At 49.7% G+C, this 18,624-nt stretch overlaps 1 protein-coding gene across 7 annotated transcripts in view; it reads left to right on the top strand.

Moving 5' to 3' along the window:
• CACNA1E (calcium voltage-gated channel subunit alpha1 E) overlaps positions 1–18,624 on the top strand; it is a 501,197-nt gene that overhangs the window by 470,892 nt on the left and 11,681 nt on the right. For 6 of the 7 annotated variants that reach the window (XM_045982501.1, XM_045982499.1, XM_045982497.1 and 3 more), the window contains 7 exons: positions 3,313–3,440; positions 8,516–8,612; positions 10,682–10,787; positions 11,634–11,741; positions 12,314–12,414; positions 12,701–12,807; positions 16,735–16,846. In XM_045982501.1, coding sequence (XP_045838457.1) covers positions 3,313–3,440; positions 8,516–8,612; positions 10,682–10,787; positions 11,634–11,741; positions 12,314–12,414; positions 12,701–12,807; positions 16,735–16,846 — 759 coding nt within the window. Of the gene's footprint in view, positions 1–3,312; positions 3,441–8,515; positions 8,613–10,681; positions 10,788–11,633; positions 11,742–12,313; positions 12,415–12,700; positions 12,808–16,734; positions 16,847–18,624 lie in introns of those variants that run through there. The other variant, XM_045982500.1, reaches the window with a different exon arrangement.

Raw genomic sequence — 18,624 nt, 5'->3', positions numbered from 1 at the left:
CAGACACTTTCCCTGTTGTAGCTTCTGTAAATGGGAGGGAAAACGGCTGGATAATAAGGGTATTATTTGCATGGTGAGCAGGTACATGTGTTTTGAATACACTCCCTTCTTGTGGGTGTGAAAGGTATTTCAATGAAAAGAAGGAAAGAACACAGAACAGCATCTTAGAGGTATGGGGGTGAAGCTGTGGGTGGGTTTCAGTCTCTCTGTCAACCTGAGGCAAAGGGAGGAAGGCCCACAAGCATGTCGGTGTTTGTTGATGGGGCTGTTGTCGGGTGACACAGAGGACCCTCGAGAAGGGCATGTGGACACTTCGGTTTTGTCCTCCGTGATGTGTTTAATGATAAATATTTAAAAAGAAACCGAAGATATAACTGGAAAATTCATTAGAGACTAGAAAGGTACTTTGAGAATTTGGAGATGGAGGGTGCTGCATAATTCACATTCGTGTTATTTTTAAAGAGGCTATATTCAGCCTGAGCTGATCTGCTTTCGAATCTCAGCCCGAGGGGAGATCGACTTTATGACCTTGGGCAAGTCACACCGTTTCTTCACTCAAACCAACCACTCCAGAAAGATTTACTGGTACACTGTGATGCGTCAGGCCGTGTGCCTGGAGCTGAGCATACACGACATGTCTAGGAGGCACTTGGGTCCTCGAAGGACCGATGGTAATTAAGTCTGCCTCACGAGGTTAGAGCAGTGTTAAAACAAATAATAGGTTTGAGTGTGCACACCCCACTCTGCAAGACTATATGAATGTAAAACAATGATTTTGTTCGCGTTAGTAATAAGTACCGTGAAAGGAGTGTAAAACACATGTGTGGTTATGTGGAACCCCTTCATAACCCAGGCAGTGATGGAACGTGTTCACTGTGGCTCCCATGTCAGTGACAGAAAGAAAGGCCCGGCCCATGCTGGGCTTAGGTTCAGAGGCCTGGAACAGAACTCCCCAGACAACAGCGGCTTAACCAGGAGACGTTTATTTCCCTCACACACCGGTGAGGTCTGCGGGAAGGCAGTACAGGCGTGTTAGGATAGCTCCACAGAGTGTTGAGGGCCCCGTACCCCACCTCCAGGAACCAGACCTCCAGGCAGCGGGATGGAGGCAGGTGGGCAGGGACAAGAGGGGTTGTTAGGGTACAGGTGGCCTCTATCCGTAAAGACTCATGGAGAGGACTCCAGCCACGTCCTGTCTACAGACTTTCTCCTTATCTTTTTTTTTTTTTAAGAGATTTTTATTTGTTTGAGAGTGAGAGAATGAGAGAAAGCACGAGAGTGGAGTGAGGGGCAGAGGGAGAAGCAGACTCCCTGCTGAGCAGGGAGCCCGATGCAGGACTTGATCCTGGGCCTCTGGGATTATGACCTGAGCCGAGGCAGACGCTCAACCGACTGAGCCACCCAGGCGCCCGACTTTCTCCTTACCTCATAGGCCGCCTGCTTCTCTGGCACCTCCATCCACCTGGGAACCAACGGCGCCTCTTCTCTCACCTCATCAGCCAGTCGTGTCTCAGGCAGGAATCTCTCACTCGTGAGTGACGGAAGGCCCAGCTCCCCCTGGCCTAAGCAGAAAGGGATTTTACAGGCACATATAAATGAAAAATGCCGGGGCAGGAAAGGCATAAACAGGTTTCTTTCTCTGCTTATGGATCTCTTCCTCCAGGCTCCTCCGCGAGAGCTCTTTCCTCAAACACCCCAATCTGTGGCTCCAAGATGGTGGCGGCAGCAGTTCTAGACCCCAGTCCTCACACACTCAAGACTGACAGGGAAAAACAAGTCTATTGCCCGGAAGGTCCAATACCATTTTGTTGGCCGTGATTGGATCACCAGTCACTATGGCCCAGGGGAATGGGATTCAATGGCTGAGGCCTGGGTCACAGGTAGTGCCCCACTGAAGCATGTTGACTGGGAATAGGCAGGGGGTGGGGTCCTCAAGAGACTAGACCTATAGTAAACGAGCACTAGGCAGCCAAGAAGCAACGGTAGAGTGTGTTCACTGTGCTCAAGTTCTGTCAATTCCATGTCCTCCATGTCCTTGATTTTCAACTGTCCCCACTGGGTTGGTCCAGGAACACCACAGAACTCTCCCCACAGATCTCCTGGGCACCCTCTGCACTGCTGCCAAGGGTTCTTTCTGGATGAAACAGACCTTGGTCTCTCCCCTACTAGAAACGCTTTTGATGGATTCTGTGGCTTCCTCATAATTTAGACCAGAAGTGGGCAAACTATAACCCAAGGGCCAAATCTGGTTTGCCACCACTTTTTGTATGGCCCCTGAGCTATACCAGTGGGTTTTACATTCTTTATTATTTTTTTTTAAGATTGTATTAATTTATTTGACACAGAGAGAGAGATCACAAGTAGGCAGAGAGGCAGGCAGAGAGAGAACAGAGAGCCTGACGCGGGGCTCAATCCCAGGACCCTGAGATCATGACCTGAGCTGAAGACAGAGGCTTTAACCCACTGAGCCACCCAGGCACCCTGGGTTTTACATTCTTAAATGGTTATGGAAAAAGTCAAAAGATGGATGATATTTCAGGAACTGGAGATTATATGAAATTCACATCCATACTCCTTTCTGATCCCAGTGTAACCTGCATACGCTTCTTTCATGGCTCCTGAAAAGATTTATAGCATTTGTATATTCCTGATACATCACAGTCTCTGCTAAATACTCAGTAAGTCTTTAAGAATATTCAAGTAGCAATACCTAGGGAAGGCTTGCTGTGTTTTAAGCAATGTGCGAGGCATAGGAATGTATCTCTGGACAACAGCTTTCTTATTTCCCATCCTTAGCGCCTGGATCTCTACAACACGGTGGGTGCACAAAAAATGATGTTGAACAAATAAGTGAGAGGACAGAGACTGAGGGCCCTGAACAGCCACAGGCCATCACACAGGAAGCCTGCAGTGAGCTCTAGGACACCTCATTGGTTCTCTTGACGGCTCCTTTTGTGGAGCAAGGGACAGGGCGGGGGGGGGGGGGAGGCTAGAAGGGAGGGTTGGTGTCAGGCCTTGACTTTGAGAATGTTGTGCTGTTGTGGCCCCCTCTGCTGCAAATCAGTTAGATTAACTGAACTGGTAATAAGGTGACTTTTTGTGGAGTTCTTTGCAAATAGAAAGTGGCCCTGAAGAGTGAAGTACTGAGGCTCACGCAAGCAAGTGTATGGAAATTGGAATAGAAATAGCAAGGTCAGCAGTGCTTTCATTAGGAGCTCGGGCCCCATAGACTTCTGAATTCTTGATTTGCCTTGAAGCCTGTTTTCCTGCATTAGGTTCCCCCTAACTCCTCTTCTCCCCCTTGCCTTCTAGATGCTCAACCTGTTCGTGGCCGTCATCATGGACAACTTTGAGTACCTGACTCGGGACTCCTCCATCTTAGGGCCTCACCACTTGGACGAGTTTGTCCGTGTCTGGGCAGAATATGACAGAGCTGCATGGTGCGTAGGCCTCTCTCGGCCATCCCGGTGGGGCCCGTATCCAGGGCCTCTGGAATTCCCAAGGAAGGGGTTGGAATCCGATGCCTGCCTGTTACAGAAGGAGAGGAGATTCCTCTCAGTCATGGCCTGTAGGACAGCCCAGGCCCTCAGATTGGCTCTGATATTAGGCGAGTCATCAAGACCATAGCTTCTTTATCTTCCTTCCTCCTCCCATTCCTTCTGTGACAGGCTTTTCTTTTCTTTGCCAATCTCATTACACAATCTGTACCTCAGAATCGTTGGTTTCAGTCACCAGAGGGACTTCCCGTAACCTTATTCTTTTTTTCCCCTGCCAATAGTTAGTGGACTCTTTCCAGTCCCTGGAGCAGGGAGGGTGGTGGGTGTTGATGATGGTTTTCTGGGCCACTTGAACATCTGGCCATCGCGGTCAGTGACAATAGCATTTTGTCTCTCTCATCCCTCTAAAAAGATACTGTTTGAGATGACTCTGAAATTATGTTAAGAACCGAGCAAGTCATGCTTCCAACTGATCCCTTAAACACTTGAGGATTTTTGTTGCCTAGAATTGAACTACATGGCAGGAATTTACGTGAATAACCTCCCCAGATTTCTTTCACTGTCCAGTATTTCTCCTGTGATATGCCTTCTGAGCTTTTGAGTAGGGTTTGGCAAGCTACAGCCTCGGGAATAAACATGGTCCACTGCCTGTTTTTATAAATAAAGCTTTATTAGAACATAGCCACACCCATTCATTCATGTATTGTCTGTGGCAGTTTTCACACTATGAGGCTGAGTTGTGCAGCTGTGAAAAAGACAGTGTGACCCTCAAAATCAAAAATATTACCTGACCCTTTAGAGAAAAAAAAAATGTTGATTCCTACTTTATTGCACAAAGGCAGCATTTTGACCCCTCAAGCCGAGGACAGGGTGACTGCTCTGGTAAAACTTACTCCACAGGCACTTTTCCGTCCTGTGTCATTTTAGCTTTAGGATCTTATCTCACCGATCTACCCATTCTGGTCCACTTCTAAAAATACTACAGGAAAGGCCATCCTTCACAGGAATGGCCCACGTTGCTTCCACCTGGAGCCCCTTTGTAATCTGAGACTCTTCCTAAAATCTACCCTCCTGCGAGGCTCTTGAACTTGGGTCAAGTGAAGAGTGAATCAGAATTTCTCTTCCCCTCAGTAATTATTAGTGACTTAGGGCACAGAGTTCTCCAAATCGATTCCTATACAATGGCTGAGCAATAGCGTTTACTTGCTGGGTCTACTTTCTGGTAGATAGGCTGCTCAGAAAGCCACGGGTGGTATGTTAGAGGCAATGTAGGCAGGGCCTGCATGGAACCGGCCCTGTGGCCTTGGACAAGTCACGTAACTACACTAAGCCTCCTCATCTGTAAAATGGTGATGATGACGCCCTGCCTACCTTGAAGAGTGGCCATGTGGATTATGTTAGATCATGTTTATAACAACAGATAATAACCATATGGGAAAGCAACCAGAAATTATGGAACATTGGTTTGGAAAAGTGTGGATGGCCATGAGATGGGGAGCCTGAGAAGGAACATCTTCATTCCTGAGAGAGGAGAACTGCTAGTCGAAGAGTTCATTGCTCACCTAGCCTCACTCAGGTGTCTTTGGCCCTCAGAAATCCCGGTTTCCTGTAATTTCATGTTATCTTGGGACCCAAAAACCTTGTGAATTAAACATGCTCCTCCCCACTCATTCCAGCTGCTGGGAAGAAAGAATTCCAAGAGAACTAAAAAAAAAAAAATCATGAGACTTAGATCTAAGAGCTACAAGAGAGCAAAAATAGAAGGGAGAACCCCTTCTGCTTTGAAATTCACAGCATAACAGGCTGGTTGGTTCACTGGCCATCTCCTTGAGTTTGGGGGTCGGCAGGCGGAGAGCTAACAGAGCTAACGTGAGCCAATGTCTTGGCCACTGAGACAGGATGCAGAGAAATCCAGCTTATAGGCAGGATGAACCCACCCACATCCCGGTCTCAAGAAACAAAGCAACTGGTTAACTGAACTTCATCTCAAGGATCAAGAGACTTGAAGTACCGATGAGTTGCTATGAAGTACAAGAGGAGGAATGAACAGCAACATCAAGAAAAGACTAGAAAGAGTAAAGCTGGGAGACAGCCTCCCATGGCTGCTGGCAAGGAAGGGATGCTCAGGGGTAGACATGTGGGTTCGTAGTTTCAGGTAGAAACCATGTTCCATCGCAGGAGGTAGCTTCCTTGTCTTGTCTCTGACCGAGTGGATGATTTAGCCACTGAAAATGAACCCACTGTTGATTCTTTCCTTCCCACACAAAGCCAGGCCTCCCTAGCAGAGACCAACAACAGGTCATGTTGTTCCTAGAATGCTTGTGGACTGGCTGGCAGGAGCAGAGGGGAGGGAGGATGTCCACGGCCCCCTCCCAGGCTGCTCTCTGAGCACAGATCCAGGCACGCGCCCACTGAGGAGCGCAGAGCTTGCCCCAGCTGAACTAGGGAATAATCTGCCACCACGAGAAGCAAAGCCCTTTGCAAATTCCCTCGTGCTCACTGTGCTCCCTGCTAATTAGCCTAATGGGGAATTTGTCTCTCTCCATCTGCAGAGAGATGCCGACTTCCCACTGCCCCTGACAAGTGGGTCTGAGTAACCGACTGTAATCAGTGTCTGTGAAAAGCACACAGTTGGGGAGTCCACTTCCCAGCAGCCTGGCATCTGCTCTGGACAGCTGTCAGAGGCCTTTCTGAACCATCAAGCTGTGTTCTTCAAGGCCCGGCTCGAGCCACCGTCCGTTTCCTGCATCTGGCTAAGCATGGGCCAGACAGGTGTCTCGGAGGGGCTCTTGGCCATTCAGCAGACCCTTTGGGCACTGGATGGGCTCTGATTTCCTTAGAAAATTGGGGGCAGTGCAGTTCAGCAAGATGATGGTTCTCTGATGCTTACTGTTCTCAGTCTGTCCTGGTCTGGCTCATGCCGGGTCCCAGGAAAGAAAAAAACAGCTGTTCTTCCTCTTCCAGCCATCAGCATCATGGCTAAACTGTCATGTCTTTCCCGCCCTTTGCTGAGTGTCCTGTATTAACCCGCCTGTGCTTCCTTTGCAGCGGCAGGATCCCGTATAAGGATATGTACAAATTAGTGCGGGTGATCTCGCCGCCTCTGGGCCTGGGAGAGAACTGCCCCTACAGGGTGGCTTGCAAGGTTTGCCTCCCAGTCCCCAGCCGTGACCGGCGGTGGGGTGCACCTCGAACCCTTCTCTCCGTCTGCTCCACCCCCACTGCGCCACATGAGGGAACCTTCATGTTGCTTTCCTTTGAGTTTAAAGAGGTCCAAACCCTCCCAGAACCAGCAGCTGTTACACAAGGAAGAAGGACACATTGTGGGGTGGGGGGAGGTAGAAGGACTTCCTACAGAAGGCTGATTTGACCTCTCTCACTGTTCAATGCATGCACACACTCGGTCACGTGTGTATGCACACACAACCACACACACACACACACACACACACACACACTTTCACACTCTGTCTCTCTCCCCACTCCACCTTACTCTGGAGATGTCACCAGAGGGACCTCTCCGTCCTCCAGAGAATGCAGACATCTTCACTGGTTTCCCTTCACTGGAGAACAGAGAGCCTCCTTTTGGTAAAAGTAGCGTCCTCCTCCCCTGTGGAAAGTAGCCGGGCATGGTCCTAGTCATCCCTCCCTCCGCGTGCCCTCCAGCTCCTGGATAGTTTGGCCAGAAGGGCTCAAGGTTGGAAAGGAAGAGTGAGAAACCATGAGGAATGAGAGCTGAAGGGAAGTGGTAAGAGAAGGGAGCCTCGGTGGCGTGTGGAAGAACGCGGTAGCTCAGGGGGTCTGGGAAGGTGTCTATAGGTGACGGAGGGCTCCTGAGCAGATGCCTTAGCATCCTCCACGGATTGCTGAGGGGACCAAGGGGCCTGTCCTAACTGCCACATCACTGCTTGCTTGTGAGACCAAGGACGTTGTGCAGGGGCACATGGGACCCCTCTGCAAGTCGGCCTGCCCCCGGGAACTCGGACAGGAGTGGTTCTGCCAGGCTGCCATCCAAGGCCAAGGGCACTAGAGAAGGAAGCCTCTCCTGGCGCTGACAGCAGGAAGCGGGTGCTCTCTGGGCATAGCACGGTCCCACAGCTGGCGGAAGACATAGGGTCAGGACGAGGCCAGCGAGGGCAACGGGAAGGAGCTGGCTTGTGGGTGGAGACACACTGACTCCCGTCCCCCCAGCTGCCTCCGCTGAGACTCTTTAAACTGCACCCCAGCGAAACCTGCAGCCGCATGTGGGGAGAGCCGGGAGGGCGGCATGGCATGCGAGATGCTCTTTCTCCTCCTGGTTTGGTTTCTCCTGTCCCCAGCATGCCATCGGCCCGGGGCATGCTGGGAGTAGGGAGCGCTCCCCCCCCCCCGCCCCCCGCAAAGCCAGGTGGAAGCAACGGGGCCGATGCGAAAAGGCAGCCCACCACTTCCAGCGCGAGTTGCCGCCTCCCGCTGCACACACACCGCAGAGAGGGATACACGATGTTCCACCTGTGGGTCGAGGGGAGGAGAAGGGCCTGGCTTCCAGGTCGGGGGCCCCATCGCCACTGGGGCCGGGAGTCCTAACCCGTGGCTGGAGCACCGTCTATCTGTTTTATACCGCTCGCACACAGCCCTGGGAATTGCACACAGGCTTGTGTTGAATGGGGGATGGGTAGCGTGAACAGCCAAGTAGGGTCCTGGTCATCCGGGAGGAGAAAAACGGAGCCAGAGGGACCAAAAGGTTGCCACCAACGTTCCCGGGTCTGTGTGGGGCGTGATATAAATCCGCACCAGGACAGAGTCACACGTATTTGCCTTGATTAACAGGTTTCCTGTTCTTTTTCTGTTTGTCCATTTTGTTTTGTTTCTCTTCTCCTGTTTTCTGTATTATTTTGTTTGTTTCGTTTTGGCTCTCTGGGAATGCCTGTTCTCCTCTCCTCCCCGTCTGCATCCTTCTCCCCACTTCCTGTTCCTTTCCCTGTCACCCCTCCTGCCCCGCCGACCCCCACCCCCCACTTCCACCCCTCCATGAGCAGTGGCCGCATCCATTACACTGAGATGTATGAAATGCTGACTCTCATGTCACCACCGCTAGGCCTCGGCAAGAGATGTCCCTCCAAAGTGGCATATAAGGTAGACCACCCCTTCCTTTGTTCTGGGCTAGAGACCAACAGGAAATGGGGCCCAGCTGTGGGGAGGCCAGAACATGGGGAGGAAGCCGGGCTGGGGAGGTGGAGGAGGGAACCAAGGGGAAAAGAAACGATGAGATGGAAGGGCAAGGAAGGTTCCTGGAAGTACAGAGTCCTAGAACACTACAAAGCACAGTTGGCAAGACTCTGCACCTTGTTATGGATGAGTCTGCGTTTCTCCAAGCGCGTGGCTTCTCGTGAGCAGATTACTGGAAAGGAAGTGTTAAGTAGCGTGTTCCCTCAGAGGAGGCTGAGTGGTGGCCGGCAAGATAGCATATATGGGCAAGAAGGAAGCCTATAGCAGAACTCCTATCAGAGCCTATAAAACAAAATCTTCAATTAGATAAGCTAAGAAAATAAATACAGAAACTTGTCTAAATATGGTTCAAGAATTTTTTAGGAGAAGGGAAAACTCTAACAAATTTCTTCTTCTTTGACGTAGAAAGGAACCGTGGCATGGTTCCTTCTAGGTATCAGAAAAAGGGGAGAACATACCTCTGTGATACACGCGGAAGGATCCAGCCCCCTTCCCCTATCAGCCCAGCTACTGGGCTCTCTTGTCAAAAAGGTGACAATGGGCACAAGTTGCCCTCAACATTAGACTTGCATTCTTGGCATGACTGATGATGGGGTCTGACCCTGGAGTCACGAGAGGATTCCCCATAGCTTGCTCAGAGCAGCATTGTATATGGGAAGTCACCTGCTGTCAGGGTACTCAGAGCTTTGGGGACTGATTTTCTTCACCTGTTAGTAATAGTTACTGTATGGTGTTTAGACGGACCCAGCACTCTGGAGCTCCTTCATCTAGGAATGCACCCCAGCAGTGTTGCTACTTGTCTAGAACAGCAGTGTTGCTACTTGTCTAGAAGCTTAAGGAAGTGGGAGAGAGATGGCACTCAGATACAGACAAGAAACTGACTTTACACTCTAAGACACCGTGTCTGTGGAATCACATTAGGCGAGATGTTCCAATGGAGCATTAAAGATCCTGCCTTGGGAAGAGACACGTCCCTCCCTGCTAGGCTGGTGGTTCTGCCAGAGGACCTTCTGCTGCTTCTACCTCCAAGTTGTACGGCTCCAGAGAGCATCTCCTTGGAACAGGGCCCTCTAGGGTCCAGGACATGGCTCTTCATGCACAGCTCACAGGCTGGCATCCTTTTTGCTCATGATGGCCACATCCAAAAGGACCAGGTGGTGGGATGTGGTATTGAGTTCTTTGAATTTCTGGGATGAAGCTTGGTGGGAGGGGGGTGTGGGGCCTGGAGGAAAAGTCAAAGGATTCCAAAAGCAAGATACTCTCTGGAAAGTGGATTTGGCCATTTCAATTTGATCCCTTCCTTCGGGTGAGGGGAACAAGGCCTGCCCACTCTGCTCCTGCCTTGGTCACCCTTCTCTCATTCTCTCTCCTCTGCGCTCCCCAGCCTTCTTCCCCTAGACCCTGTTTGCACTCTCCTCCTTCTCTATCCTGTTCCACCTCATCCTTTGGATAAGTTGGACTTATGCATGTTTAATCATGTGCTGGCAAATTTCACCTTTTAAAGACTCAAAAAGGGGGCATCAGGATGCATCTTTCAAGTCAGATAAGCAGAGCGAAATCTCCCCCATCACTCTCTTTCCATGTGAGTTTTGGGGGTGTCTGTGGGACAAAGGGAAACGGCAGCCTGGACTCAGGGAATGGAGTCACCTCCTAGAGCTGACTCTTTTCTTCGTGCCACTTCTCTTAGAAATCACTTTCCATCCCTATTGAAGACATTCTTAGGACCGTAGAGGAGTCCTGAAGAATGACTTTTGGGAATTTGGTGATATTCCTAGGAAACAAACTAACTTACTACATAGTAGCGAATGAACCTGAAGTGAGAAGCAGGGAGAGGAGGTGGGATCAGGGATAGGGTATCCTTGCCCTTCTTTTTCGTCTCTGCATTTGACCCCTGTACTTTTCTTCACTTCTCACCAAGGTTTCTTTTGGTATTTTTTTTTTTCTTCCTGCTGTTTTGTTTCCTCTCTTTCGCACAGAGATTGGTTCTGATGAATATGCCAGTGGCTGAGGACATGACGGTCCACTTCACCTCCACACTGATGGCTCTGATCCGGACGGCTCTGGACATCAAGATCGCCAAAGGTGAGCCGGGGTGGAAAAACGGGATCCTGGAACTCACCCGAGGGGGGCACAGGATGGAGATGTTCGAACTCGGATCCCTCTGACAGCGCCGTGATGTGGAAATCAGCTCTACAGGTCCTAGTTTCACCTCTGACTCGGTAACTATAATGTTTGTCTTCTCTTCCTGGAAAAATGAATGGTTTGATCATCTCTAAGTCTCCTTTCAGCTTTTCCAGCCTGCAGTCTTCCGGGTCTGGCACATAGTAGGCATTTTAGAAGTCTTTGCTTATTGAATGGAAGAGTTTTGATTCTGTCCTTTCTTCCTTATTGGTATCTCTGATGCCCCGGAAGGTTCGCGGCTGGGGTTGTAGGGGGCAGCACTTTGCTCCTCTCCATGTTTGATGCAGTGACTGAGGAGAGAGAACAGGCTCACTACTTCCAGATGGCCCTCCAGTCTCCCTGCTCTCGCCTGATCCAAAACTCAGGTCGCTCAGACCAGAGAGTCAGAGTTGCTGGAAGAATTGATGTACATCTCATGAGGCAGGGGAGTCTCTTTACGGCTCTTTTCATTTTTTCCTCTGATGTATTAAGCACTTAGGAGGTGTTTCAAATGAATGAGGAAGCTGCTCTTGGTCTCGGGGCCTCACATCTCTGTGGCAGGATATCCCTGAGTCACGAAAAAGGAGAGCCAAATTGTGTTCTGCTTCTTCAGCAGAAAGACCTGGTATTACAAGATCCACAGTCACTCAGTGCCAGGACTTCCAGTGACAATATGAGGGACCATGATGATTCAGCTGCAACCCCCACCTACTCCCTCAGTCCTTGGTATTTGCGTGTCTGTCCTATTTATTAAAGTTTTTCTTCTAGGGGGTGCAGACAGACAGCAGCTAGACTCGGAGCTACAAAAGGAGACCCTGGCCATCTGGCCTCACCTGTCCCAGAAGATGCTAGATCTGCTTGTGCCCATGCCCAAAGGTGCGGGGTCTCCTCCTGGGTTGCATTGTCTCTGTGGGCTCTGCATGCCACAGTCATGTCTTTTGGGGGAACAGGAAGTGACCAAAGAGATAAGGAACGGTGCTCTTTTATCCTTAGGAATCCCAGATCCCCCACTTCTTAATCCCTTTTGCATGCACTGAAAACCTTTTTTCAGGACAGGTCACTGTAGTTGTGGGTGAAACTTCTTGGGCACAGAGCTCTCTCCTGGTACATGATAGGGTTCAGCAAACCTTCACGTAGTTGGGAGTGAGGGTGCTGCGACTTAGAGATGGGAATCTAGACCAGCGGAGGGGACACTTACTCGTATCTTACTCTTTCTCATCAATATCCTTATCCTCGGGGGCAGTGGAAGTTCCCCGAGGGCAGATCTGGGGCCTTGTCACTCTGTACCCCCAGGGTCGGGCACACGTGGCGCTCTCCATGAATGCTGACTATAGATGGGTGGCGGAGGAGCCAACCTGCTGCAGAGAGCGAGGAAGCTTGCGAGTGGTCCTCACTCTCTGCCCCCTGTCTTCTCCCTGTTCCCTTCCATGCCACCTTTGTGGTTCTAGCCTCGGACCTGACTGTGGGCAAAATCTATGCAGCGATGATGATCATGGACTACTACAAGCAGAGTAAGGTGAAGAAGCAGAGGCAGCAGCTGGAGGAGCAGGTGAGGGTCACTGACAGCGGGCACGGTGGGGGGACCAGGAGGAGTTACTAGAGGGCCCCTCTAGGGCCAGGCCTGCGCCTCCCTGGGGCACAGTGCCTACAGGTGCTGGGAAGCAGAGGCTGGGGTGCAGGGTCCGGGAACTTTATAGTGTTGGGGATTAGAAACCCAGGAGACCAGAGGATCAGGCATGATCCTGTCTTACCCAAGTAAATGGGATCCCCAGTCCCCTGCTGGTAGACCCCGTCATCACCTGAGTCCTTTTTCCTCCTTCCTGCCTTTAACACAGAAAAATGCACCCATGTTCCAGCGCATGGAGCCCTCATCTCTGCCTCAGGAGATTATTGCTAATGCCAAAGCCCTGCCCTATCTCCAGCAAGACCCTGTTTCAGGCCTGTGAGTATAACCAAGGGCTCCCCAGCCATCCTTCCTGCTTCTGGTCACCAGCACTATGGTGCAGGCCCAGAAATGTCCAGGAAATAATAGTCTGAGCCGAGTGATCCTTTCTCTGAGCATGAGAAAACCATATTTTTAATTTTTAAAGTGGCTATTGAGCAGGGGTAATAGCATGTTCAGTCCTGGGGCCAGCTCGAGGGAGAGCACTATGAGTGGACAAAAGAAGGGCATGCGTTAGTGCACTCACTCTACAGATAAGAAATTGGGGACTAAGTAAGTTCCCCACATCCATGCAGCTAGTGGGAAGCTGAACTGGAAGTTAAGTTTGTTCTTCCTAACTCCGGAATAGTCCCACTGCGCTGTTATCTGTAATGAAGAAAAGGAAACTTAGAGCAGGCAAAAAAACAAAACAAAACAAAACACAAAAACCTCAGTTAAGGAATTTGCCAACTCTTCTGAGTTGCAAACCTTAGTCCCCTCGTTGGTCATTAGGTCATACATGATTCCTATAGAAGCCATACCTCATTGTAACTTGAACCTTCTGTACATCAGCAAGCTTGCCCAAGTACCCAAAGGGCAGAAATCTCTCTACCCCAGGTGAGGTTTTGTGGTTGGGTTTAACCCAGTCCTCATCCCCATGGAACCAATAATCACTAAATACTCAACCTCAGTAGTTTTCAGGGGAAGGAAATCAGGGCTTGGGGACGAGCCCTCTGTCAGAATGCCATTTGGAGTTTCTCACACCATGAATTCCTTTCAGCCTGTGATGCTGGGCACCTGTTTTTGAAAAGCATTCATTTCAGAGGTCACAATCCACATTTGCAAGGGAAGCAAAGGACCAACATAATGACCAAGGCTTGTTCATTTTTACAGATTATCTGATGTGATAAAGTAGCAAGGTATGGATTCTCCTTAGATTCTCTTTAGAAAACCAGGAGATGTGTGTCTGGGGTCTGTGCAGGAAGGGGGCATGGCTGGAGCAGTGGAAACTTCTCAGGGCAAGTACAGTGTTTTCCAAGGGCCTTGGTTTAGAAAGAGAGGACACCCCTCCACCTGGATCTCTCTCACCCCAACAATTTGACATATTTAACTCCCATCAAAGCATCAGTCCAACTCCTCCCTGTGTTAATTGATTCATTTACTTCTTGATTTGACCAATATTTATTACATTCCCTTATGATAGAAGAGCTGTCTCGGGCACTGGGGAGTTAGCTGTCAACATGACCAAGGCCCCCATGGAGACAAATCTTGAGAAAGAAATTACACACAGGAGGAAGGGTACAATGCAGAAAGGGTAGCCTTGTGTGATACCACGGAAGGGAAGCAACACAGCGGTTCTGGGGTGTAGAGAGGCCTCCCTGTGCAAGTAATATTTAAGTGAGACTCAAAGGCATAGTCTTCAAGAGAGGGAAAAGGGGGAGAAGTCTCAGGGGGAAAGCCATCAGGAGGGCTGGAGCACAGAGAGCTGGGGTGATAAGCTCCATCGGGGCCAGCACGGGAAGCATAACAGCTTACAGGAGTGAGGGTTTATCTGAGGATCATAGAGTTTTACTCATCAGTGTGACCTGATCAGACTTGGGCTTTTCAATGATTCTTGAAACCAATGTGGATGTGGATCAGAGGGGGGCAATTTGAATGACAGAATTGCTTTTAGTATGAGACTGCAATTATGTGAATTATTAATGACTGTGGCTTGGACTAACAGGATGGAGATGGGGAGAGATGCTCAGACTTGAAATATTATCAGTAGGGAGACTGGATGGGATGTGGTAATTGATTTGCCTCAGGGAGCGAAGGAGAGGGGGAAAAAGATGACCCACAAGTTTCCAGCATAAGTCTGTCTTTTTTTCTTTTTTTTTTTTTTAAGATTTTATTTATTTATTTAACAGAGGTAGAGATCACAAGCAGGCAGAGAGGCAGGCAGAGAGAGAGGGGGAAGCAGTCTTCCTCTGAGCAGGGAGCCAGATGTGGGGCTCGATCCCAGGACCCTGGAATCATGACCTGAGCCCAAGGCAGAGGCTTAACCCACTGAGCCACCCAGGCCCCCCCCCCCCAGCAGAAGTCTTTCTTCTGGTGGATGTTGGCACATTTCCCAAGAGGGGGCAGCGGTGGAGCAGCAGGCCGGGTCCTCAGGACCTTCTGCCTTCACTGAGCTTACACCTGGTGGAAAGCCAGTCCCAAAATGGAGTTACTGGAAAGAAGAAAAGTGATTTTCGGTGATTTGTCCTAGGAAGAAACGCGTGTGGCATAATTTGAGTCCACCTCTGTTCTCAGCATTTCCTGAACAAAGTGAATTTTGAAGGATGAATTCAAAATAACATGAAAAAAGTTTGCAGAGGGCAGGGGAGTTGGAGAGAAGCATTCTGCCCTCTGGGAACAGCTTGTATTGACATCTTGAGGCAGAGAGAAGCCAGGCGTGCCCAGAGAGTCCAGTGTGTCTGGAATTCAGGTGCAGGAGGTAAAGGGCACAAGAAAGCAGGCAGAGCAAGGACTAGATCAGGAGAAGCCGAGCTCCAGACTTGATCCTAATCGTGAGAATCCAGACGCAGTTTTTCAAGGAGGAAGTCACTCTCACTTCAAGTTATTCAACTCTCGGAGGTTGTTTGGCGATCCCATGGGTCCTCAGTCCCTATTGGGGATTCTTTGGTTACTGAGAGAGCAGTGTCCATCTTGCTCCCAGTGGTCCTCAGGAGAAGGCACACTGAGGAAGAGAATTGACATGAAAGCAGGCCATTTAAATATCAGATCGCTCTGTAGCAGTTGTGAAAATTCAGCAACAAGGGAACAGGTGGGGTGACTCTCTGCTCTTCCGATCTCTCCCTGTGATCCCAGTCAAGGTAAGATTGTGCCTATGGATGATTTGTAAGTAAATCTGTTCATGCCTCAGATTTTCTAGCGGATGCATTCATGAGTACAGGACGCGCAGCTACGAACTGTCTGTCCTTGGAGCACGAGATGGTGCCCCAACCCTCCCTTCCAACTCCACCATCACTGAGAGCTATGGCCCTGTCCACAGCTGCTGTCCCTCTTCCCACCCTCGGGAAGCTTACTCTGCATTCCTGAGTAGGTCAGAGGGCACCTCTTACTGTGCTAATAGCCGTGAAGGGCAGTGACAGGCATGGTCTCAGGAGGGAGTGGCTCCCTCCTAACCTGGTAGCCTCCTAACCCCCTCTTTTCCTCCTAACCAGCCCCATGGATCGCATTGGCTAAGAGTGTCTGCAGGTACCCGACAATGGTTTAAACTGGGATAGCTCACCATAGCTTCCATTCAGAGGCATTTAAGTATCTTCCTCCGTAACAATCAACCCAGAAGTGACCAGCTCCTCCCCACCACCTCTGAGATCATTCCACCCAGTTCATAAACCCACAGACATAGTGTCTGGCACAGAGTTGTCCTTCAGTAGATGTTCACGGCATTGAATTGTTTAGTTTGGCCAAAGATGTTGGCACAATAAAACCATATTTCTACTGAGACGAGGAAATTTTTTTAAAAGACCATGACTGCTTAATATTGAAACAAACTGTTCACTGTTTAAACTACAGTATATTTTTTTTCTGCTGAAGCGAGAAACTGAGCAGAAACAGGTTTGCCATCAAGCATTGGTCTTCCATATGGCTGAGTGTGACAAATAATGTCGTTTGTCACAGATAGGCTAGTCACCAGCAGAATGATGAGTGGCTCCAAATGCAGGTTGAAAACAGTGCTTCTCCTTTCCAATGCCTTTTTTTTTTTTTTTTTTTAAACGTTTTTATTCTAAGGTCCAGCCCCCGGTCAGTCACCAGCCTCACACCCGGCCAGTACTGACGGGTGTTGCCCTTGCCGGAAAGGAAGTCCCGTCTGGGGTGGGAACGAGTAGTGGTTGCTGTGACAGGACTTTTCCTTTCTCTCATGTACACGCTGCCTCTTTCTTTGCCGTTGCTTTTCAGGAGTGGCCGTAGTGGATACCCTTCGATGAGTCCGCTCTCCCCCCAGGAAATATTCCAGTTGGCTTGTATGGACCCGGCCGATGATGGACAGTTCCAGGAACAGCAGTCTCTGGTGAATGAATGAGTTACATGACCTCAAAACTAGTTCCTTAGTCTCCTGAACCCTCCCACTCTCGTTTCCAAATCTTATTTCATAGCTATGGTTTATCAGAAAAACCCTTTCTGATCGCCCTGCCAGTCAGTTACCCGCTGTCTCTCCTTTCGTGGCTAAATTTCTCATGTTCTCTGCAGCTTTTAACAGTCCCAGAGGCCCCTTACCTGCTGCAGGAACTTAGATCGCTTCAGGCCAAAACTTCTTAATTTATGCCTGTAAGCAGCAAATGTAGAAGCAAGAGTCACAAAATCTTGTCTTTGGTATGGAGCCTGAGGATGAGCCATCAGAATGAGTGGCATCCAATGGACAGCTTAGTGCACCCACGTATATTTCTGGGAAGACAGGAGTGGCCTATGGTGGCCCTCTGGCAATGCCCACCTCCTGAGTAACTCAGGGGAGTGTATGTGACTGTGATGAGCTGTCAGCCAAGACTTACGGAAGAACCTCTTATCTCTTTTCTATGTGTCCCTTTTGGTCACAGTTCTGTAAATCAAGTACATATTAAGAGGTTCTTAAAATCCCTCCCCTGAGCCTAGAGTTTTTCATTAGCATAAATGGTAAGATTCCTGAGACACCTACTGAATCAAGTTTAAGCTTGGGGGGAGCGGGGCACATTGACCTTTAGCTTCTGCTAATACAAAGCTAAAACAGCTTTGTGTTTTGATTCCCAGTGATAATAGACTTTACCGTTATCCTTAGTTCAGGAGTCCTGAGATCAAGGTCACTCCTGAGCTTACAGTTAAAGCCTGGAAAGAAAAAGAAAAAACTCAACATTTGCGAAAGTCCATATAGACCGCTTATCCTGAGCTCCGTGTCATTGGATTATAATTCATCTGTTTTTTGTTTCTCTCTGCTTCTCTCCTGACCCCCTCCACTGCTACCGTGCACCCCAGATCCACCCTGGATGGATGATGTGGGTGGAGTGTGGGACTGGCCCGTTTATGCAGTGCATGTCTGATGGTATAGGTACACTTAGAGGAGGGGCAAAACCCTCGGGTAGATCAAATGGGTGATTCAGTCTCCTGTGACTACTGAGACAGGGAATTCTGTGTGGATGTTTGGGAGATGGCTAGACCAAACCCTCCCAGTGTGTGAGTACCTTGGGCCTTCTTGGTAAGGTGAGCAGGAATCCTTGGACTAACTTCCTGCCTTCCTTGAGGAGGCACTTAGCACCATGGACTAATTGGTACAGATCGTTTGATTCTTAAAAGTGCCTCTCAGCATTTTACAGCTTGTTTGCCTGATGATGCGTCTGGCTGGGAAAAATCTCAATAATGTGTCCTTTCTTTCACAGGGAGGCTCTATTACGTCATTATTTCTGGGGGTTCCCCAGGGCTGAGCCGTAGTGCCAGGACTTTTTGGATCTGTGTTCATCTCATTGTCAGTACCGGTGTCTGTAATTCAGGTGTCAGCCCGTGCCACACGCTCGCCACTGTGTGCTCCTGCCCATCCCTTGGGGCCCCCTGCTCCGCATCCCGAGGCGTGGCCGTGATTCGTGCGTGTGTCTTACCCCACCTCTCACACCCCACACACTGCAGTGTTGTTGCCACGTCTGTTTGAAGTCGGACCTGTGTGCTTTATAAAGCGTGTACAGCAGACACTCTAATTTCCTCAAGCGCACGTATCATGTCCAAGGAGGGCCGTCCTCCCCTTCACACCAGAAACCACCCGGCCAAATGGGCTTGGAGGCTGAACAGGGTCTCAGGTACCCTTTCCTTCAGCAGTGCCCTCTTTAA

The sequence above is a fragment of the Meles meles genome, chromosome 17 (assembly GCF_922984935.1).
Source record: "Meles meles chromosome 17, mMelMel3.1 paternal haplotype, whole genome shotgun sequence".
Classification (NCBI taxonomy): Eukaryota; Metazoa; Chordata; class Mammalia; order Carnivora; family Mustelidae; genus Meles; species Meles meles.
The sequence above is the reverse complement of the archived record's forward strand: the minus strand, read 5'-3'. Positions and strand labels throughout refer to the sequence as shown.